At 33.1% G+C, this 24,841-nt stretch overlaps 1 protein-coding gene across 6 annotated transcripts in view; it reads left to right on the top strand.

The window, feature by feature from the left end:
• CCDC88A (coiled-coil and HOOK domain protein 88A) overlaps positions 1–24,841 on the top strand; it is a 91,123-nt gene that overhangs the window by 48,657 nt on the left and 17,625 nt on the right. For 5 of the 6 annotated variants that reach the window (XM_016222129.2, XM_016222128.2, XM_016222131.2 and 2 more), the window contains 11 exons: positions 2,252–2,436; positions 5,206–5,343; positions 6,746–7,816; positions 9,171–9,298; positions 11,158–11,299; positions 14,437–14,601; positions 18,448–18,609; positions 19,863–20,140; positions 20,363–20,506; positions 22,150–22,336; positions 23,824–23,969. In XM_016222129.2, coding sequence (XP_016077615.2) covers positions 2,252–2,436; positions 5,206–5,343; positions 6,746–7,816; positions 9,171–9,298; positions 11,158–11,299; positions 14,437–14,601; positions 18,448–18,609; positions 19,863–20,140; positions 20,363–20,506; positions 22,150–22,336; positions 23,824–23,969 — 2,746 coding nt within the window. The remainder of the gene's footprint in view (positions 1–2,251; positions 2,437–5,205; positions 5,344–6,745; positions 7,817–9,170; positions 9,299–11,157; positions 11,300–14,436; positions 14,602–18,447; positions 18,610–19,862; positions 20,141–20,362; positions 20,507–22,149; positions 22,337–23,823; positions 23,970–24,841) is intronic. The other variant, XM_016222130.2, reaches the window with a different exon arrangement.

Here is a 24,841-nt window from a genome sequence, read left to right as displayed (position 1 = left end):
CCAGATAAATTTTTAACTCTTGGCTCTTTTTTTCTTAAGCTCCACTATTGACTTGTCCTCTGTCTTAAAACTGGGCATTATACATACACTTGTTTGGGTTATAGCCATGATTGTGCGAATACTGATATACTTTATTGAAATTAAACTCAGGCCACATTTGTCTAAATTAGGTTCCATAATTCCTCAGCTACTCACTATTAGATGATTCTACCTACTTTCCTTCCTTCAGCAGATATTTATTAAGTACCTACCATGTTTAAAGTACTATACCAGGCCCTGAGGATTAGTGGTGTGGTAGACGTAAGGTCTGAAGACAGTTTATGGTCTGGCTCTTGCAGAATAATTACTTCTACACATGACTCATATTTATTACCATTAGGCTTTTTCTAGTTTTACACTTGAGAACCTAATTCCAAATTCTAGGACCCTATTTAAATTCCCTACAAAGTAAGTGATGATATTCAGCGGTGAGCTTGCTGAGATCTATTACTTAAAATATTTGTGGAACTTTTTAAATTTTATTTCTTGTGAATTGAGTTACAAAGAAAGCAGTTCACACTCAAATGTTTTCTACTTCTAAAGTAGTTAAAATTACACTGTTATAAGTTTCATTGTCTGTTAAGGGAAGACAATAATAGTAAGAACTTTGTAGGGTTGTTGTGAGGATTGAATTTCTTAATACTTAAGAAAATGTGCCTGGTATATAGTATGGATTTGAATGTTAAGTGTAATGAGGATGATGATCAGTACATCACAGTTGTTTTGCAGTTGTTCTTAGCTGGAGACATTATACTTGAATATTTGTTTTAATGTGGTGCTGTTTTGTTTGTTTCTCTTTTAAATATACAAGGGATTTTCTTCCCAGAAAATTTGCAAAAGTGTGGAAAAATATAAAAGAAGAAATCAAAGTCACTAATAATCTCTTAAATACTTTTCACATTTCAAAAAGCTTGCTTCTAGAACTTTTCTACACACATACATAGGTGTTTTAGACACCAGATTAATGCATATACACAATTCAGGTTCCTTTTTGCACCTAAGATTATAATATAGGCATTCTTTATGTTGGTAAAAATGTGTTGTAAGCATCCTTTTTAATTCTTCATAGTCTGACTTGAAGCTTCTTTGAAGTATTCAAACTATTATTGGGGTATATCATGTATTTTAGCCTAATCTCGTTAATTGAAATGCATAACTACAAACCATGAACTAGAATTTTACTGAAGAAGACTTGGACAACTAATGGAATTTTAAAAGTCAGTGAGTAGTATACCAGCTTTTAATAAAAGATTAACAATATGCTGACTAGAACAAAAGCTGGAAATAAGAATTGAGGCTTTCTTTACTTAAAATCTGCAGGATGTTTTGCCATACCTAATTTTGTGAAGAATGTATGCTTGTGAAGATGTATGTGTGTGTATGTATGTATTTGCTTTTCTATGATGGAGAAATTCAAACATACACAAAAGTTGACAGACGTAGAAATGCCCTCCCATACTTTTATCCATTTCCCTTCCTAAAATCTAGGATTTCAAAATAAATTCTAGGCCTTATATTTCATTTGTAAGTCCTAATATTTTTGTCATAAAAATATTCCCTGAGTCTGCTATAAGGTTATAAAAATAATTATTTTTGGCTTACTGGAGAACATCATTTATAGAACTAGAAACTGTAATCTACTTAGAAAGATGATTTTCCTTGACAAAATGGAGTAGATGTTGCTCTTTACACTTAGTTTAGCAGGGATTCTTTAGAGAAAGACTCTTTCAAGGTGACCAGTGTTATACTGTCTTGCCTTTCTCAGAATCAGATTAGGATTTTTTCCTCTCAAACTGGCTTTCTTTAATTTTTGAAAGCGTGGCATAGAATATGCTTTATACTTATTTGAGCCACACATGACTATGAGATACACATGGATATAACTATATACAAGTAATCCAAGACTCACTGGGGTTAAAGTGGCTTGGTATTGTCAAGTAGTTAATTTCTCATGGAACTAGAACTGGAACTCTAGTCTCTTTAGTCTAAATTTTGTACTTTTTTTCTGACTAGAATATTTATGGATGCATTCCAGGCAAAATTTAAGATTTACCTGTGTTTTATCTCTGTTTTTTCCATTGTGTCTATCTTGTATAACTTTATGAAATTTTTATATAGTTAAGGACCAGGTGATGTACTGCATATACAACCAATATTTTAAATAGTAAAGAGTAAACATAGTTTTACAATGACATATTTTTCAATATTATAGCACCACAGAAATCTTTGGGCCATGAGGTGAGTGAGTTGACATCAAGTAGGTTACTGAAGTTGGAGATGGAAAACCAGAGTTTGACAAAAACTGTAGAAGAGCTTCGGAGTACTATGGATTCTGCAGAAGGTAACACCTCCAAAATCCTGAAAATTGAAAAAGAAAATCAAAGACTAAGTAAAAAGGTAAATAAAAATTGTTTGATGTTAAAAAATGTATGTAAAAGTATAAATAAACAGCACTGTAGTAAACATTTATTTTCTAGTTTTTAATGTGCCCTTTATTATTTTAACTTACTATGGATACTTTTAACAAACATAATTCATTATTAAGCTTCAACAATTGTTAACTTACAGTCAGTCTTATATCTACCTCTGCCTACTCTCCCCACAACCACTAGATGATTTTGAGGTAAATCCTAGATATGGTATCATTTCAAGAACAAATACCTGAGTATGTAACATAGCTCTAAAAATTAAGGAGTTTTTTAAAAGAACAAGACAGTGACATTATCACACTTTAAAAATTAATAATTTTTAGTCAACATTTTAATTCAGTTCTATTATGTTTATTTTTTTGTATATTTTGTTCAAATCTGAATTCAAATAAAATCAATATGTTTAATCAATTGATGTCTTTTAAGTCTTTTTTAGTCTATAGGTTTACTCTTTTTTTTTTTAGCAGTTTTTCTGCTGAAGAAACCACGTTATTTGTCTAACAGAGAGTTTCCCCACAATTTAGATTTTGCTGATTGCATTCTTTTTGTGTCACTTAACAAGTTTTTTTGTCCCCTTTGTTGACTGCTTTACTGTGGGCTTAATCAGGTTCAAATTGAGTTTCTAGTAAGAGTATTCATAAAGAGTGCATAAACATTTCTGTCAGGAGGCACGTGTCTGGTTGACTGTCTTTTTTTGATGTTATGGATAATCATTTGCTTGGATCCCTTAATTAATCAAAGATTGCAAAATCTTGATTTTCTATTAATACCATCCCTTCTTAATGTGGTAGCTTTGTTTCTCAAAACAAAGAAACACTTTGTTTTAACAACTACTGGTTTAAAGAAAACACCCTAGGTTATTCTGATGAACAGCTCTTAGGGAAAAGCAGGGTGAATGTTTGATCCTATTCCTTTATTTACCAGTTTCCTGATAATGTGCTGGTTTTCTCATATCCGCTTGAGATAATTGAGTTTGTTGTTTTAGCGTCATTATGAGCTCATGGATTTAAGAATATTTAAAGTGTTTCAATCCACCACACTTATATTCCTTATTGTCCCAGTGAAGCTGCTTCCTGAGTCCTTAGGGCACAGCTTTAGCACTAGGAGCTTCCTTGCTTTCAGCAATGACAAAATGCTCTTGACTCCCAGTTATGTCTAGTTTTTCCTTTGATAGATTCTGTGTTTCTAGACTTCGTTATGAAAATCTCCCTAACCTTTAGACCAGTGGTTTTTGAACTATAGTATGCATCAGAATCACCTGTAGGACTTGTTAAAACACAGATTCACAGATTGCTGAGCCCCATGCCTAGAGTTTGTTTTCCTGGTAGGTTTGGTGTGGGGACTAAGAATCCTCACTTCTAAGAAGTTCCTAGGTGATGCTCATCCTGCTCTTTTGGAACCCTGCTTTGATGGACCACAGCCTTAGATAATGCAAAAGACTCCTTGATTTTTTTGCAAGATTTTTACTCTTTTAAAACATTTTTGTATCATCTTTAGTCTATTAACCAAATAATCTTAACAAGCATTTGACAATCAATGTACTGTTAAAGCAGAAGTGGCCATTTAGACCTTGGAACAGTTTTTTTTGGTTGGCATTATAATTGGATCTGTAAATTATAATTTGATTTTGATATTAGCATTAAAGTCTAATGAGTAAATTCTTAGTGAAAGTCTAGCAATTTTCAATAAATTCATTGGATAAAGGATATCTTTTATAAACTAAATGTTTCACTTGAATTTCACTAATGTAAAACAACAAATACTTAAATAACTGTTATCTATATATTTTAATCTATAATGGGAGAACCAGGTTAATTAGTTATTAATAACTAAAAGCTTCCTAAACATGTAAATTAATGTTGAATTGAATTACTAGATATGATCTGTGACTTGATGCTTTTGAGGTACTAATAGAAGATTATTTTCCATGTATGGTTATCTTCAATTGATGTTAAAAAGAAAAATTCTACTTGCTTTATATAGACTATTAAAATTCCTAGAGTTCTTCACTATTGATATAAAGATTTAAGTAATATTTAAACTTGAAGTGGAATATTTTATATAGCTAAATCTTTTCTTCATGTTTTTAAATTACCTAGTTTGATGAATATGTTCTATAATAATGGGGAAATCAATTATAGCATATTTTGAACTTAAATTTGCTTTTTCATACTTAATACTTATTAACCACATGCTTTATTATATATTTAAAATGTGTAAATGAAAATAAATTTTAACCCAGAATATAAATATTTGTTGGAGTTTTGTTCATCTAGTTTGTCTCCAGTACTTTTCTCCTTTTTCCTCCTTTTTATTTCAAACCAAGTCCCTTTTTGTTTCCTCATTAAACTTGTAGCACCTTCTCTCATCTTTTCCTTCCTGCATTTTATAGTCTCCTCTTCCTTCTTGTACACCGGAAGTCCTTGACTATAAAATTTTACTTTATAATTTCACTCGAGCCAACAGAGCCTTTCATAAGACTTGTACAGTCTTCATATAGCACATAATTATCATATATTCACTTGAATTGTCTTTCTATTTAAAGTAGGTATTTGCCTTTAAATAGCTGCTAAAATTAGCATGGACTATTAGTTGAATTTCTCTACTAAATTCTTAAATATCACCATTTGGATATTAAAATTGTATTTTATCTTTAATTCAGCAATTATCTTTTGACATGTTCCCACTGTTTTAAAATACTTAATGATATATTGTTTTGTGATTTAATTTTCTCCAGGTTGAAATTCTTGAAAATGAGATTGTTCAAGAAAAGCAAAGTCTTCAAAATTGTCAGAATTTAAGCAAGGATCTAATGAAGGAGAAGGCTCAGCTTGAAAAAACAATTGAAACACTTCGAGAAAATTCAGAGAGACAGGTTCATAAGTTTCTTATTAAGCATTGTATTTTAAAGTTGATTTACAAAAGTTACTTTATGCAAATAAAATGTTCATATAACATTAAAGGGAAATATTTTAGAATTTTTTAGATTTTAATGTCCCTTTCTATGCCATGTATTTTAGGAAAGTTAAAGGGAAAGATCAGAATTTTTAAAATTGCCAATATGATTAATTATCTTGTATAAAATTTTGCAGAGCATGTGCTTTCAAGTATCTGTGGGAAATGGCTGTGGAGTGGAGTTGGGGAGAAATGCCACTGTACTCTGGCCCCACTAAAAAGGGGAAAAGTGGTGGCAAGAACCATCTTGGATGCTTTTCAAATTTATTTTCAAGTATTTAGTGATTATTCTCTTTTTATGCTTGAGGAAACAGAACTGGATAGATTGACTTGCTATTTTAAATTTTCTATTTATTTTTCAGATGTAAAAGGATTTGTTTTATATTATCTAGGTATAGTCCTCAGGCCACCTATAAAAATACAGGTTTCTGTAGAGCTACAGAACGAAAATTCTAGAGCTAGGCATGAATCTGTACTTTGCCAGGTTCTCAGGAACTTGTTTAACGCACTAAAATTTGAGAAATACTATATTAAGCCATGCCATGAATTGAATGGATTAGTTTTCAAATGTACCAGGGTTTTTTGTTATTTTGATGTTTCCAAGTTAGCATTCTTTTGGGGAACGAATACAGACACATACACACACACACACATATATACATATATATATATTTGTATATATATATGATACAGCAAATATTTACTGAGGACCCTTCTGTATAGGCATTGCAAAATTTATTTGTGGAAGTAAAAACTTATATCCTCAAGGAGATGTGTGTGCATGGTTCACTGATACTCATATTTGAATTTGAAACAGGCAGTTAAATAATCTGAAGATTATTTTTATTGATATTAAAGACACCTTTCTTAACCATTCCTTTATATTATGAACTCCGTAAAGACATGAACTTTCATGACCTGGCAGTACACATTAACAGTGCTTTCTCAGTAAGAAAGATAGACAGGCATGATAGCACCCTTTTATGTTCTGAGTTCCCTGTTAGTTTTTAGAAGGGAATAATTTAAAATATTTAGTTCTTGCCCAGCTGGTGTTGCTCAGTGGTTGAGTGTCGACCCTTGAACCAGGAGATCACAGTTCGATTGTCAGTCAGGGCACATGTGTGGGTTGCAGGCTCAGTGTCAAGTAGGTGGTGTGTAGGAGGGAGCCAATCAATGACTCTCTCTCATCATCGATGCTTCTCTCTCTCTCTCTGAAATCAATAAAAAATACATATAAAAAATAAATTAAAAATAATAAAATAGAAAGTATTTAGTTCTTGCTCAATTAAGTTTCTAATTTTCTCCTTTATTTTTTAAATTAGATTAAAATATTGGAACAGGAAAATGAACATCTGAATCAAACTGTGTCTTCCTTAAGGCAGCGCTCCCAGATAAGTGCTGAAGCAAGGGTGAAAGACATTGAAAAGGAAAATAAAATTCTCCATGAATCTATCAAAGAAACAAGTAGCAAGCTAAGCAAGATTGAATTTGAAAAAAGACAAATTAGAAAAGAATTGGAACATTATAAAGAAAAAGGAGAACGAGCAGAAGAACTTGAAAACGAGTTGCATCATCTCGAAAAGGAAAATGAACTGTTACAGAAAAAGATAACCAATTTAAAAATTACTTGTGAAAAAATTGAGGCCTTAGAACAAGAAAATTCAGAGCTAGAAAGAGAAAATAGGAAATTTAAAAAAAGATTAGATAGCTTTAAAAACCTTACTTTTCAGTTAGAATCCCTAGAGAAAGAGAATTCCCAACTTGATGAGGAAAACTTAGAACTGCGAAGGAACGTGGAATCTTTGAAGTGTGCAAGCATGAAAATGGCTCAGCTACAACTGGAAAATAAAGAACTGGAAAGTGAAAAAGAGCAGCTTAAGAAGGGCTTAGAGCTTATGAAAGCATCTTTCAAGAAAACAGAACGCTTAGAAGTTAGCTACCAGGGCTTAGATACAGAAAACCAAAGGCTGCAGAAGGCTCTGGAGAACAGCAATAAAAAAATTCAGCAGTTAGAGAGCGAACTACAAGACTTGGAAATGGAAAATCAGACATTGCAGAAAAACCTAGAAGAGTTAAAAATATCTAGCAAAAGACTAGAACAGCTAGAAAAAGAAAATAAATCACTGGAGCAGGAGACTTGTCAACTGGAAAAGGATAAGAAGCAACTGGAGAAGGAAAATAAGAGACTCCGACAGCAAGCGGAAATTAAAGATACCACGCTAGAGGAAAATAATGTGAAAATTGGAAATCTGGAGAAAGAAAACAAAGCTCTCTTCAAAGAGATTGGTATTTATAAAGAATCTTGCACTCGTCTGAAAGAATTAGAGAAGGAAAATAAGGAGCTTGTAAAAAGAGCAACTATTGATATAAAAACTTTGGTTACATTACGGGAGGTGAGTATAAAGTTTAAGGCAATATTTTTTATAGTTTTAACTCAAGGCTGCTTTAAGTTTTATTGGCACCCATCAGTAATTTGCATCATCTGCTTCTGGCTCTAACGTAGAATTTTAGAATTAGAACTAGAAACAGTTTAAAATTAGAACTAGTTTTCAAGTTTCGTACTTTTGTTAAACTAATAAGTACATGTAAATTGTATTTTTAAGATACTTTACTAATAAAGTTTCCATATACATCTGGCCTGTTACATTATGATTTTACTTCAAAATGTTAAAATATTTGACCAAGACTCTTCCTGGATGCTAACTATAGTGGGAAGCATGATAAGCTAGTCTTTATCAAATTCTAACTGTGTGCCAAGTACTAGACTAAGGACCTCATAAGTTGTATTTACATATTTTTATATAATTTTATGACCAATTCTTTATAGGTATTATCTCCATTGGATTGAAAAACAGGTTCAGAGACATTAAGTAATTTACTCAGGATTGACAGAGTTAATAAATGGCAAAGTTGGATTGCTAGATTCAGATCAAGGTCTTTCAGACACCAAAGCCCCAGGAATTTTGACCTCTAAGCTGGAAAATGCAAATCAGGTTGAACTTAAAGGCCAACATTGAACAATTTGGTAGTTGCTTGGTTTTATGTGTTGAGAAGAAGTTTGAAATTTGTAAGAGTAGGCTGGCAACAGGTCTTATGAAGCATGGTTGGTGTAGATCAGGAGATAATGTGCTTGGCTCTTTTTTGCTATTCCTATGCTATACTATATATGATAGCCCTTTAAGTTCAATTCAGAAGTATCTTCGTTAGCATCCTGGTAGTAAGTCACATTGGGAAATCTGCATTTCTGCTAAAGAGGCATTGAGGGGGACCATTATGAGCCATTCATTTTTTTCTTTCTGTTCTACAGTCTTACAGTCAGGAATAACAGGTTCTTTGTGCCTGCTCTTCTCAGAATTCCCCCTAGTTCTTCAGGTCCATAGCCTCTTCCACTGGGGGAGAGAGGCCTGTGGGAGAAGTATGTATATAGGAAGAAACACGCACGAAAGTTCTAGCTTATTATTGAACAGTGAATGGATATGTGTGTTTTTCCCACAGCTCTCAAATATAAGGTAGAGAGTCGGTAGTTTCTCCTTTTAGTTTTAGACACTAAAGGGATAAAAAGAAGTATTAGCCAGAAAAGGACAACTATTCTGTTTGGACTACGTGAGGAAAAGTTCAACAGCATTTCTGCCTTTCCTACTTGGAATTACATGTATTCATGGATGGTGGTAGTTAGAATCTTGGCTGAATTTCTTAGATGTTATGTTCTTGACACTTTTGTGAGTTTTGCATTCTTTTTAAAATAAGGATTTGGTGAGTGAAAAATTGAAAACTCAACAAATGAATAATGATCTTGAAAAATTAACCCATGAGCTTGAGAAGATAGGGTTGAATAAAGAGCGACTCTTACATGATGAGCAAAGTACTGATGACAGGTGAGTATTAAGTTTATTTCCCAAACAGTTGAAATTTTTTTTTGTTTTTGCTCAAATATTGGTTCTTTCCTATACTAGGAATACATTTATGTATTTTATTTTACTGTTTCTGGTTCCTTTCTTCCCTTAGAGAAAGTTCTATAGGAAAAAAAAAGTGCCCTGGCTAGTGTGGCTCAGTTGGTTGAGCATTAACCCACACACCAAGAGGTCACCAGTTTGATTCCCAGTCAGGGCATGTGCCTGGGTTTTGGGCTCAACCCCAGCAGGTGGCAGCCAATCAATGGTTCTCTCTCATCAATGTTTCCCTCTCTTCCTTCCTCTCTCTCTCTCTCTAAAATCAATAAAAACATTTTTTTAAAAAGTAAAAATATCAGAGAAAGACAGCCTAATATTGCTCTAAGAAAAAAATGCTAAAATGTTATATGAATACAGTTTCATAATAGGAAAACAGGATGCCACTTAGGTAGTAGAAGAGCCAAGGCTGTAATTGCCTGTGAAAATAAAGTGAGACAAACCCCTCTCTGCTGAAATATGCAGTCAATTTAAGCAAATTATTTTTTATTTGAATCATGTGCTTAAATGCCTCAATTTTTTTCATTTATTTTTGTGTGCCAAAATGTGGACTTAAAGAGAAATGGAAGAAAAATATGAAACAAAGCAAAATATATTAAGAAGCAATTAAGATGTAAAAATAAGGTAGAAAACTAAGGCTTGACAAATTGAATAAAAAAAATTAACATATATCATTTAATTTTCAGAATGACCAGTTTGAAAGAAAATTTCTATTCATGGTAATTAAAGTCTATAAAACAGTTTATCAGACTTTCAAGTAATCTACTATTTAGCATCTAGTCAGCCATATGATTCCAGCTAGAAGTATATATTAAGAATATTGATTTATGTAGGCTAGATTTTAATGCATTGGCATTTTTGTAATTAGTTAATTTATATCATTTACCCACTATTACTTCTATTAAATATTTTTATTCTATATCAAATAAATGTATGTAGAAAAAAATAATGCTGATTATATGGGATTTGTTTATCTAATCTTGAGAAACTTAAAGTTAATAGAACAGGTTGATACTTTAAAGGTTGTTCTATAATAACAAATAGAGGTAATTTGAGGCATTTATTCTAGCAATCAATCCAAGCAGCCATAATTGAATTAATTATACAGGTATTTAACGAGAAAAAACTATTTTTGAGTTAAACAAATAGTCAAGGACTAATTTAGTTGACTGTCTTTTAGTATACATACTGAATAGCATCAAAACAAAAACTAAGTTAAGAATAATATAATTATTCATGAACACATTGTTCAAAAAGATAACTAAAATACTGACATTCATATCTATCTGCCTCTTCTCACTCTGTCACCAGTGTCTTGTGTCTTTAGTATATCACTCTCTTTTTAGACTATTCTGCAGGTACTTTAGACCCTGAAGACAAAGTCTTCAGTGATTTTCAAGTCTTAACTATTAATATGTTCTTGTATAAATGCTTTTCACTTAATAGTATACACAAATGTTTGATAATGTAATAAATCCTTCACTTCCTATAGATTCTATTTTTATAAAACTAAAAGAAATATAATGCCTTTTTTGAGCATTAATTTTTGCTTTTGACAACTTAGGCTGTAATCTGAAGCTCTGTTTACTTAGTGATTTTTATTTCTTCATTACCAGGAATAGTTTAAAAGGGGGAGACTGAAGCAGTAAGAGGAGGATAATTTAATTTGCTACTTTAAAGAATTTTAAGGTCTGTTTATGGCGTTAGTATCTGTGGTCATAAATTATCTTTAAAAATAATTTCTTGACCTCCCATAACAAACTTTTACTATTTTTATACTTGGATAGTAGGTACAAACTTTTGGAATCAAAATTAGAATCCACTCTAAAGAAGTCCCTTGAAATAAAAGAGGAAAAAATTGCTACTTTAGAAGCTCGATTAGAGGAATCCACAAATTATAACCAGCAATTGCGCCAAGAACTTAAAACAGTAAGTAATTCCCTTGGAAAGGATTTTAATTGTTAAATATTTGGAAGGAAAATTGTGAAGTACAAAATAAAAATGTAATATTTTATTAATATTTTGTGTGTTTTTTCTTAAAATTGAGAGTGTTCTTAAATAGATCTTTGCTGTGTAGTTTATGACAAACTGTATTTTGTCTATACGCTGTAATTTACTCAGTCCTGTTTCATGTGTGTATGTCCCCGATGCTGTTAGGAACATATCAGAATTGTGGGAGTGGGGTGGGGAAAAGGCAGGCTTATTTCGTGGGTCAAAGCTCTCAGGGTGATACTGACACTTCACTTTGACACCCTTTTCCTATTGAGAATCCAGGTAAAAGTTTGATAGGAAACATATGGGTGTGAGATTACCAAGTAGAGGGAAATCATATGTGGTATTAAAAGCACATGATTTCATAAATTTGAGGGTGTTTTTTCTAGATCTATTTTCTTGTGATATTTAGAATTATTCAGTGAATTAAACAAGGTGAAGGCAAGTTGTCTGTTTTTCCTACATGAATAAATTGAAAATGAAGGGACTTGCCCTATATTGGGTTAATATAATACAAGACTGGAAGAAAAGTGCTCCCAGGAATGGTTTTATAGTCCACTTAGTCTTCAAACTTACAAGATTACTATAGGCCACATTTAAAACCATTTCATTCAGAACACTATAGGAAATACAAGTAGATAGCAGGGCACTGTCGGGTGTTTCTCACATGGTTGTCTGAGAAACATCTTCCCACCCGATGACAATTAAGTGCAAATGAGATTCATATTGGGTGTGTGTTGGAGCTGCCCTGGCTTTAAGACTTTATGCTCCACAGCAGTCATCTCTTGCAACAACTTCAGAGGTATAGCTTTAAGATCTCCACAATAGATATTACCAATTTTAAGAGTTGCTGCACTCAGAGAAGTTCAGAGATATGGCTTCCTATTTGGTATTTATAGTTCACTCAGTCCAAATGCAATTTACCAATCAGGGGTCATATTTCCCATAAGCAAACCTGCCTGGTAACATAGAACATTCTAGTTTTATCAGGTTTCTAGAGAAACTTAACGAAAGATGAATTTCTCATGCAGAAAGGAAAAAGGTTTTGTTCCCCATTTGCTCTTACTATCATTGCTGGTATTTGTCTCAGACATTAATGTGGAACAAGTATTGTTACAGAAGAAATTCTAGAACTTTGTTTAGTTATTGGAAAGGATTATCCAAAAAATAAGGTAAAATTTGGTGCCAGATTTCATTAACCTTTATTTCCTGAAAATGTTTTACCCCATTGAGCTACATTGTAATAACTACATTACAAGTAAAGTCACCTCATGAAGCTACTCAGCTAGAAAGTAAGTGGGTTTGGATATGGGTTGGTATATACGTATTTCTATCCTAAAAGGTAGAGATTTAAAATTCCATCATTATCTTTTACTTGCAGCCATTTTGGCATAACTACTATTGGACTAGCTTCCTGCCAAGAACATGTATTCAGCTGGAATTATACTGTTCTAACTTTTAGTACTATACACGAAGAGGTATATAACTTGAAGATAGACTATGGAAGTTAAATGTGAATAGTATGAGGCCTAAAGTAATGACTAAAGTAGCATGACAAAGAGGTATGGCTGCTATGCCAGCAAAAGAAATAAAATAGAATTATAAAAAATCCAAAAGAAGGCAGAAAAATAAAAAAGGTGGAGCAAAGTACAGATTAGGCAAGTAGAAAACAAATAGCAAGATGGCAAGTTTAAATCAAACCATATCAATAATCACATTAAATATAAAAGTTCTAAAACCCCAGGTAAAAGAGATTAATGGATTAGATAAAAAGGCAATACCTACCTATGTGCTGCCTCCAAGAAATCTTAATGAAAAATGATATTTTATTTTCTGTGTGAACATAAATTAGAGATTGTGATTAATGATACATAAGGTAAAGGAACTATTTTTGAAACTTAGTTGTTAGAACAGTGGTCTAAAAATAAGAAGCACTGAGTTTTATTCCCGGTTCTTCTTAATAATATCATGTGTCTATAACCTTTCTAAGCCTAGGGGGGGGAAAGACCCTGTGGGAAATTATTATAAAATGGGAGACCGGAAATGATGTCACCCTTGTATGTTATTAGGGTGTTAAAAGTAAGGGGGGGGGAAACCTGGAAAGATCAGGATCCCAGAACACTTGTTAGATCACTTGCCAACCTTTAAATTACATTCTATCTTGGCATCTTTTTCCTTTAGTCTCACATCATTATTTTCTAACTCAATAGTAACAAATTTTATCGTTGAGTTATAAGCTTTCTTAAGGTTTACATTAAATGTTGAATTATTTTAAATGTTTGTCCTTGCCTTAATAGAAAGTTTGGGTTTAGAAATTTATGATAAATGTCTCCTAGGATTAACTAGTGATTCAGGACAAGTATAACAATCATCATTCAAATTGAAGAGAGCTATTAAGTTAATCAGCAATTTGGTAATGTAAGAGGACCATGATGTTAGTTTTGAGTTGGCTCTCTTAAAGTAGGATTTGGTCATACCAGAAAACCTTGGATTGCTCACTCTTTATAAAATAAGTTATAAAATCTCTTTATCATTATACGTGATAGATCAAGGTCTGAATAAAGAAATTGTTAATTTATTTAACACAGCTCATTCTGGGCAACATATCTTCATAAAAGAGCAGACATATATAGATACTTCCTCAATTTTAATTTAGATTTCTTTTTAAGAGGAATTATTACATGTGCCAAATCTTTATTTGTTCTTTACATGGGGATCTCTGAAATCTCTAAATCAGCTATCGATGTAGCTCTAAAAACAGTTCTTAGTATTTAGCAACACTCCTTGGTCTTCAGCAACATTTTCATCATAAACAATAATATATGAAATTACAGAATATATTGTAGGAGCATGGCACATAAGAAGGGTATATTTAATATTTCTAAGAGGAAAGGATTTGTATTTTACAAAGCATAAATTGTGATTATGCTAATAATGAAAACTACATATTATTTATCATATTTTTAAATAAAGTGCTTCTTACATTTACCAGACCAGTACAGAGTCAAATTAATTGTAAGAAATAGAACTGGGGTGACTTTTTTCCCCATTAAATATTTTAAATACAATTTTAGGTGAAAAAGAATTATGAAGCCCTTAAACAGAGACAAGATGAGGAAAGGATGGTACAGAGCCCTCCTTCAGCTTCTGGTGAAGACAGCAAATGGGAGCGAGAAAGTCAAGAAACAACCAGAGAGCTTCTGAAAGTTAAAGACAGATTAATTGAAGTAGAAAGAAATGTAAGTATTTTTAAATTTTTAGTAGGGATAACGATTTTTAGAAATAATCTATAACTCAGTAAAGACTGAAGAACTTATAATTTACGTTTCTTCATCACCCTCACATGGGTCCATCTGCAACCTTTGTCAACTCCTTTGTCAACTCTATCTTGAAAATTAACCCAAACCCATTTACTTCTCTCCATCTTTGATGCTACCTACCTCTCTAGCCCATCATCTCTTATCTGGACTATTAAAATATCCTCCTAACTGTCCTGGCCTCTTCCATTCCTGGCCCAATCTAACCCATTCTCAATGCAGTAGTCAAAATTATTTTTTAAAACATAATCAAAATCATGTCACTTTTGTACTTAAAATCTTCAGTAGCTTCCCGTTTTAATTGGAGTAAAATCCAGATTCTTTGCTGTGTCCTGTAAGATCCTTCCTGACATTGCCCCACCTGACCACATACCATACCACTCTTCTACCCACTCTGTTTATTAATCTGGGTATAATAGTATCTTTTAGTATCTGGAAATGTAAAACAGTGCCTGGCACACAATAACTAAATTAGTTCTAGTCATAGTGGCATTTTTCTGCTTGTTCCTACCCCAGGCCTTCCTGTTTGCCTCCCCTACTGGGAACACTGGCTGGCTTCCTCAGAATTCATGTCTCATGTCGCATGTCTCTTGTAAGATGTCTTCCCTGACCCCTTTCCTCAGTAAAGAAGTGACCCCTAGCCTAAACCCTTCTTCACTATCACACCACTGCCTTATTTAGCTTCTTCATAGCACTTTTCACTTATGAAATTACATTTTTTAATTCATTGATCCTTTGTTTATTGAAAAAAAGCTCCTTGAAAGCAGGTACCTTGTCTTCCTTTTTCACCACTGTGCCCTCAGTATGTAGAATAATGCCTGGTAGATAGCAGACACTTAGTAAATATTTGCTGAATGAGTCCAGTAAATGTTTGACAATAAACAATAATTAAATTCAACAAGCATCCTACAAAGATGAAAAGCTTTAGGAACTTGGATGCTAACAAGTAAAATAGTTGTGGTTGTTAATTGTTTTTTAAATATAACATTAAATGCTTTAAGCCATAAATTCAAAGATTAATCACTTACACCATTGAGTCCTACTTTCTCATCCAAAAATAATTACTATAAACATCTTTCCCAGAAAAATGTTTGTGATTTATCTATGTATAGAAGTGTATTTCTTTTACAAATTTATACCTGGTAGAATCATACTATACAATATTCTAATTTACATTTTTCAATTATGTTATCTTGGAGATCTCTCTGTTTTATTTTTTTTTATTTTTTAAAAATATATCTTTATTGATTTCAGAGAGAGGAAAGGAGAGGGAGAGAGAGAGATAGAAACATCAATGATAGAGTCATTGATCAAGCCCACAACCTGGGCATGTGCCTTGACTGGGAATCGAATCCTGATCGCCTGGATCCCAGGTTGATGCTCAACGGCTGAGCCGCTCCCGACCGGGCGGAGATCTATTTTAAAAGATGCAAATCTATCTCATTTTGTTTAATGACTACATATTATTCCATAGTGTGGATGTTAGCATAATTTATTTAAATAAGTTCCACATCAGTGGACATTTGGATTATCTTTGGATTTTGCTACAATGAAAATCTATGTATAAACATGTTCATAAGATGGAAAATTTCTGACAGTGGAATTGCTAGGCCAAAGGGGGGGGGTGGGGGTGGGGGTGGTGTGTGTGTGTGTGTGTGTGTGTGTGTGTGTGTGCGTGCGCGCACACACATACATACATACATATCAGAATGTGTTTGTGTAATTTTCATTTATACTGTATTAGCCTTTCAAAAATCACATCAATTTTCAGTCCCGCTAATAGAGGACCTATTTTTTCCAGATTAACATTAGGTATTATCAGCCTTTTAATTTTTGTTAAAGTGATAGGAAATAATATTTTAATTTGCACATTTTAAATTATTAGCAATCGATTTTATGTCTTTCCTATATTTACAGGCTATGTATGAATACCTATTTTTAAATATTCAGTGATATATATATGTACCTCTGTCATTTATTTATTTTTATTTTTTAAATATATCTTTATTGATTTCAGAGAGAGGAAAGGAGAGGGAGGGAGAGAGAGAGAGATGATGAGAGTCATTGATCAGCTGCCTAGCCCGCAACCTGGGCATGTGCCCTGACCGGGAATCAAACCCCGATCGCCTGCATCCTAGGTCAACGCTCATGCCGCTGAGCCATGCCTGGCCGGGCTATACCTCTGTCATTTAGATTAATAATTACATGCCAGACAATTTGGCTGGCATACAAAGTTCTGTAAGCTAAATCTCTTTCCCGTTGACTTCCTTTATAAATTTCCATTGGGAACAAATGTCACTTGGTTGTCATATTTTAGCCATTGGATGGCTAACCCTATATCAGATGGGTAATTTTTTGTGTATTAGCCTGTATATTTGCTAACCACATACTTTCCTATTTTAAATTTTTTCTGCTCTGAGATAGCCTTTCTACTCTCAGCCATCTCTTCTATTCCTTACAGACTACAGGAATTTTTCTTATATGTAGGATCACTCACTAGAGCTTGTATATTTTGGTTTCTGTAGAGCTGAGCTACAGTAGTACTTAACACATGTAAGTGAAAAATGATTTACCTCTTTGGTGTGTCAAGATGGTATAGAAATACATCAGTATTCTATATTTTTTTTCATTATACACTTTTTTTCATTTTTATTTGAACAAATGAACAAAAGAAGTCCAGTATCAAAAGCTATCTTGAAGCAATTTGCTTCCTCAGCGTTGATTTTTATGGTATAATATGTGGGTTAAATACTGAATTGTCTTTTATACAGTGACATGTAGTATGTATAACATGAAACTCTGTAAAGTGAATGTTATCTTTGCCTCCTAAATGTAGATATGATAAAAGTGATTTGTTGGGATTCAGTTGTAACTTTTTGTGCACGTTGAAATTATATACAAATCTAACCTTTTGGTATATTAAAGTTTTTTATTTTGGTTTTTTAGAAGATTCTTTGTTTATAATTTTTGATGCTATTTTTATTTATGAAATGTTATTTAGAAACAATCTTGAAAATATAATATTCGTGACAAACATTTTAATATCTAAACATTAAATGTAAAGATCTATGATTGCTCAGTAATCAGCTGTTTAACTGTAAAACTGAAATATCGCCATAAGTACTGGAAAAATTGAAAATCGTATGTTTTGTTTGGATTTGCTCTAGAAGTCCTATAGATGAAATAGAGTTTTAGTGAGTGTTTTATACCATGAAAAGAATTATTAAAGAAAATATGTACTATCTGTTAAGTCTATTCACTAAAATTTTTAAACAGATGGTTAAGATTGTTTTTACTTCCCTTCCAAATATTTGTGTTTATAAAATACTTAATTTTTGCTGCTATCCTTGTGGCCACCACTTATCCATCTATATTTGCCTTTGGGCAATTAGAAAAGGAGCACTCCATTGACTAGAAACAGCCCCGCTCATTTTGGATACACTGGGCACTTTTGAGCAGTGTAAAAACTGTACAACTGACAATCACATTCTAGTTTCTTGTGTTAGTTAATGTATTTAGAATGGAGTATTTTATTTTTCAGACATCATAAAGCAGACAGACACAGTAGTCTATTAAGGTTTTATGATTATTGCTTTCTTTTTCTTAAATAGCTGTTTACAATTTGGGATGGGGGAAATATTTTCTTTTTTAAGATTACGATTGTTTTGGACTATAATGGTAATAAGTACTTGTACAAAATTTCAGTATCTTTCAAACAGAAATAGTTTGATATTGCTTTCATTTTTAATATGTGTTTTCTTTATTAAGAATGCTACACTGCAAGCAGAGAAGCAAGCGCTGAAAACGCAACTGAAGCAACTTGAGACACAGAACAGTAATTTGCAGGCTCAGATTCTTGCACTTCAGAGGCAGACAGTGTCATTACAAGAGCAGAATACTACCCTTCAAACACAGAATGCCAAGCTTCAGGTTGTAATGTAATATTTGGGGCATATGCAACCAAAGTCTTGAATTTTGCTATTAAAATAAGGATGACTAGACATGGTAACATTGTTTTTTAGTGCGCAAATGTAACAATTAATTGAAGATAAATTAAAGCATATTTATCTGGTGCTGCACCAAACTTAGAGACATCAGCATCTTTAAAATATCAGAGCCTCTAAATAGTAATTAAAAGTTCACTCAGCAAATATAAAGAAAATAAACATAATTTTATTTTTATTTACTTTATGGCCTTTCACCATAAACAAGGTTATTATAATTAACTGTGTAGAAACCTTTGCTTTAGAGCAGGAGTGGGGAACTTTTTTTCTGCCAGGGGCTATTTGGATATTTATGACATCATTCTCTGGCCATTCAAAATTATGAACTTAAAAATTAGCCTGCTATATTTGGTCAAACATTTAATTAACTCACCCGTAATGTGTTGGCTGGAACTGCTTCTGTTTAGTGAGGCCTTGGCAGGGCCAGACCAAATGATTTCGCAGGCTGTGTACAACCTGAGGGCCCGACGTTCCCCACCCCTGCTTTAGAGTGTGGTTGCAGCATACCATTCCGTGTTTCATTTTTGTAGCTTTCTTATCATAAGTTATTGGAAAAGAACCCAGCATTAAAATTTAGTCTTCAGACTTGTCCTTAGTTCAAAGGATCCATCTTGTACTTTACACTGCCAGTGTTTTTTCAAAATACAGCGATCAGATGGGAGATGTGTAACTCTCTGGAAACCTCTTAAAGGAGCAGAAGAAAACAAGCTCCCTCTCTGATTGTAAAAGTTATTTTTTTCTGTGACTCTTTTACAAATGATAATTTAATTTAGACTCAAGAAAATTTCCAGTCGTGTTTTCACAAGTAATTTTTCAGTTCTATTAACTCTCAACATCTAGAAAATGATACTAGCATTTCAAATGCTATACTTTTTCATGAGTGGAATACAAATAGTTGCTAATCATCTTCATTTAAAATAATTCAACCTAAAACATATATATGACAGATCTCATAGTATACATTATATATATATGTCATAACACCTACCAAAAATCCAAATTAATTGGTAACTTTGTTCTTTGGAACACTAAAATCCAAATTTTATCAGTATACTGTGCATATATCTGCTTTGATTTATTTAGAGCTTTTTAAGGTTAATGCAATCTTTTTTATTTTTTAAAAAAAAGAACAACATAAGCTATTTTTCTTATTTCTGATAACAGTACGCATTCTTACAGGTTGAAAATTCCACACTTAATTCCCAAAGTACTTCTCTTATGAACCAGAATGCACAACTCCTAATCCAGCAGTCTTCCTTAGAAAATGAAAATGAATCTGTAATCAAAGAAAGAGAAGACCTCAAATCTCTCTATGATTCTCTGATCAAAGATCATGAGAAACTGGAACTTCTTCATGAACGGCAGGCTTCAGAGTATGAATGTCTCATTGCTAAACATGGAACTCTCAAGTCTGCCCACAAAAATCTTGAGGCGGAACATAAAGATCTTGAAGATCGGTAATTTATTACATTTTCTGTGTTTTTAATTTAAAACCAGTTTCCTTTGGGTAATAAAATAAATGTTGTATTAAACAGATCTAAGAGATTATATAGGAAATTTATATAAACTTACATGTTTTGTGACACCGACATATAATAAATTACTCTTGTTTTTTCATTCCAAAATGTTTTTCCCTCTAAGGATAAATTATAAACCAAATAACTAACTTTTTTTTCCAGTTATAATCAGTTACTAAAACAGAAAGGACAATTGGAAGATTTGGAAAAAACACTGAAAGTAGAACAGGAAAAAATGCTACTTGAAAACAAAAACCATGAGACTATAGCTGCAGAATACAAGAAACTTTGTGGTGAAAATGATAGGTAATAAATATTTATATATTTTAGTTTTGTATTATCATTCATTACATCCAAAGTGTATACTACCCCTTTGCATCTGTAACTTGGAATTTTTTAAAAAGACCTCAGCAATAAGTAAATTACTAACAAAATCATGCAGCTAGTTATAGAATGGCTCAGACAAAAACCTAGATCTGAAAGAGCTGTTTCACCAAAAAAAGATATTTATGGAGACTTGTCTGAAGAACTGTAGTTTATCCATTCCTCTAAATAACCTAAGTTTTAATGTTATTTAATGCCAAACCAAGAAAGTTTCTTCTATGGACTAAGTTGTCATGGCCTTTTTAGAACTGTGTTCACTGAATTGTGTTTTGGTGTTGATGTTCTTAGCTTTGACGGACAATGTAAAAATCCCTCTTGAAGAGTTCGGTTTAGCATTTTCCATAGAGATGAGATTTAAGGACGTAGTATATCTCTTTATATCCCATCCTCCATGAAGCATTCGTGGGAAAATCTTTGATTTCCGTAGGTGTTGATATACCGTGAGGCCGTCTGTGTGTCCCAGTGAGGTTTAACTGGGTGTTACTCACAGCATGTAAACGTTCACTCATGGATTCGACCTGTTTATGGAGCATATACTTGTTCTATATTTCTGGTCTTGCCATTTTATTTTTTTACCAAGTCTTGATTTTTTAAAAGTATTATTTTATTATTTATAATTCTTGTAAGCCTACTCAGTTTCTTCAGGGAATGAGTTGAAGTAAATTATGAGAAGTTCTGAAAAAGTGCATCCTGAGCAAACGTTTGTTTTGTTTGGCTGCCTCCTCCTCTTGTGAGCTTCCGATCTTAATGCCATAAGATAAAAGGTGGTAAACTACAGCCAGCTCATTAGGCCAGATCTAGCATGCAGACTGTTTCGGTACAGCCCCCAAACTAAGAGCAATTTTTACATTTTAAATGGTTGGGAAAACAGAAAGGAAGAGCTTTGCTGTAGACTGCATGTGGCCCACAAAGCCTGAGGTATTTTGTTTACTCCCTGGCCCTTTACAGAAAAAGTTTGCTGATCACTGCCCTTAGAGATCAGTGGACCTTGTTCTGAAGGTTTAATTGTGGAAAGAAAAAGAAAAGGATATACTTTGACTTTTACCAAAAAAAAAATTTATCAATAATTAGGGACTGCATATATATGGATAATTTCCTACAACTGCAGAAATCTCAGTAACTGAAATTTGATTTAAGCCTGAACATCTCAGTTATCTGACAGCAGATTGATAGACTATCATTTGCCATATTGGATTGATTAATTCTTTTGATGTGATTTTTCTTGAATTTTTTTTGTTGAATTTTAGAATCTTTAAATTATCTATGAAATCAAAACTGGATTGGTCATTTTCTCTTTTGTCCTTTAAATATTTTGCATATCTTTACATCTTCAACATATTTAAATACTGAAAGATTTTATTTCAAGGGGAAAAAGTACTTAATTTTTTAAAAATCTAGTTTTTAAAAATAGAAACTGATTCTTGATCAGTTTAGTAACTGGCAAAAGAATTCTTTATATTCTAAGTATTTCTGAATGTGATTTATAGCATTTTCACATTGTGTAAATGACAATGAAAGCTTTTAAGAGAATCTGATTCTATTTCTATTATGATTTCTAATTATAGGTTGAATCATACATATAATCAGCTTTTAAAAGAGACTGAAGTTTTACAAACTGACCATAAAAACTTGAAAAGTCTTCTAAATAATTCCAAACTGGAACAAACAAGATTAGAAGCTGAATTTTCAAAGCTAAAGGAACAATACCAGCAGTTGGACATTACATCTACCAAGCTAAATAACCAGTGTGAGGTGAGCTGTAAAAAGTTTAATCACTGTGTCCCTTTAGGCATCCAGTCACATATAAAAACTAAACGGTAGTAGTATAACGACCAGCAGTATATATTTAGTGGGGTGTTTCTAAAAGAATTGGTCAGAGATCGTTGAAATTCACAAGTAATTCAGAAAAACTTCCTTTATTATTAATTTCAGGGGTTTTTTTTTTACTATTAGTTTAAACTTGTATGTTCAGATATTTTGAAAATTGTAAAAATCATGTCCCATTTAATGAAAAAATGTTACTGACCACCTGATATTAAACCAAAGAAGTAAAAATCTCTCCCCTTGTGGAGTTTATATTCTGGTGGAAGGAAACAGACAATAAATATAACAAGTGAAATAGATAGTGTTTCAGTGTTTTGTTATATATGTCTGTGTAGCAGATTACCCCAAAACTTAGTAGTATAAAACAAGCATTTATTATGCTCACAGATTTCTGTGGGTTGGAATTTGTACATGTACAAAGAAGAGACCCAGTTTGCCTCTGCTCCACTTGCAGCTGGGCCCTCAGCTGCAAGATTGAAAGGCTGAGTGCATGTTGGTGGTTGATGCTGCCTATCAGCTGGAGGTATCAGTTTCCTCTCCATGTGGTCTCTACCCATGGGCTGTTTTGGGCTTTCTCACAACATAGTGAGAACCAGACAAAAGCCATCTCTGTTTTAACGATCAAGCCTTATGAGTCTGTAAGTCAGTTGAGCAGATGTGCTGATACATGAATTGCTGTGTAGACCAGTATCAGTTGATCTTAGCAGTACTTGCTCCTGCATCTGCAGGTAGTTGGCTGGCATGTGCTCTGAGGGCTGGCTGGTTCTAGGGTGGCCCCACTAGCATACTTCACTGATTACTCATCCTCTAGCAGGATTCCCAGAGACTGAGCGGAGGCACATAAGGCCTCCTGAGGCCTGGGCTTGAAACTGTCACACCATCACTTTGACTCCTTCTCCTTGTTGGGGGAAGAATGAGGTTTATTAAGTATCTATTTCATGCCATAGGCATAACACCAGGTACTTTACATCTGTTATTTAGTCTTTGCAAAAATCTTGCAGGATGGGAATTATTATCCTCATTTTATAGATGAGGTCATTGAAGCTCAGAGAATTAACTAACTTGTCCATGTTTCATAGCTACTTAAACAGAAGGCCAGAGATTTGAATCTAGCTTTCAGACTATAAGGTAAACAATTTTGAAGAAAGCAGTGTTTTTGGAACTGGATAAGTTATTTATGTTAAACCCAGTGTTTATGAGAACTATGAAAATATATATATGCACAGCACATAACCCAATTCTTTGGCTGTCATTATTACCAAACTAATCACTCACATTCTGGTAAAAATGTGACCATCTAATTGTTCAAATAGCAAGGGACATAAGTCTGAAGTGCTCTATTTTTCAGATGTTTTGGGTGATTGATGTTATATGTAAAAGTTGATATTTTAAAAAATAACTTTGTGTTTGAACAGTTGCTAAGTCAACTTAAAGGAAATTTAGAAGAAGAAAATCGACATCTACTAGATCAAATTCAGACATTAATGCTGCAGAACAGAACACTGTTGGAGCAGAATATGGAAAGCAAGGATCTTTTTCATGTTGAGCAAAGACAGTACATGTAGGTACCAAATAATTTTGCACTCTGAAATATTACACATGATTTTATCATTGCAATTTCTGGTGACAGAGAAAACTCTACTTTTTTCCTTTTTCAACATCATTATTTCAACATATATTTTTTTGAGTACTTATGTTTCAGGCTGTATGCTAGTAACCAGAAATACTAACATGAAAACATGGGTACTGCTCTTAAAGAACTAGTAATATTAAGTGAGAAATACAAATAATTGCCATAATGGAGATATGCACAGGAGGCCATAGAAATATAGCATCCTTAGTCTGGGAGAGGCAAGGTTGACTTTCCAAAATTGATTGAGCTGAGACTTAGGGGTTCAGTAGGAGTTCACCTGAGGAGGCATACAAGGCCAATACAGCAGCAGTTGTGAAACACAGCAGTGTGAGGAAAGTGTGTTATGGCATGCTACAGGATCTAAAAAGTAATTTTTCTTGTTGGAGCAAAATTGAGGAAGGAGGAGCAACAGAGAAGGGGATAAATTTTCATACAGGAGCAACTTCTCAAAGGTATTTCTGTGCCATACAAAGGAGTCTCTGAAAAATTTGAACAAGGGAGTAATATGATCAGGTCTGCAATTAAAAAAACCCCACCACTGATGGCATTTTAGAGTATGGATTGGAGATTCTGAGAATAGAGACAAGAAATAAGTTTTAGGAAAGCTGGTGTAATAATCTAATGAAAAATAATTCACAAGCACTGGTATTTGAGATGAAATACGAGAGAGATGTGAGAAATAGAATTGACAGAGCTTAATGAGTGCTAAGTTGTGTCTCCATTGAGAGAGGAGGAATCTGGTAAAATCAGGATTTTGCCTGGGCAGCTCAGTGTGTAGTCTGTATTACACCACGATCTAC

This window comes from Miniopterus natalensis, chromosome 13 (genome assembly GCF_054644295.1).
Source record: "Miniopterus natalensis isolate mMinNat1 chromosome 13, mMinNat1.hap1, whole genome shotgun sequence".
Classification (NCBI taxonomy): Eukaryota; Metazoa; Chordata; class Mammalia; order Chiroptera; family Miniopteridae; genus Miniopterus; species Miniopterus natalensis.
This window is presented reverse-complemented; position numbering and strand designations above follow the sequence as displayed.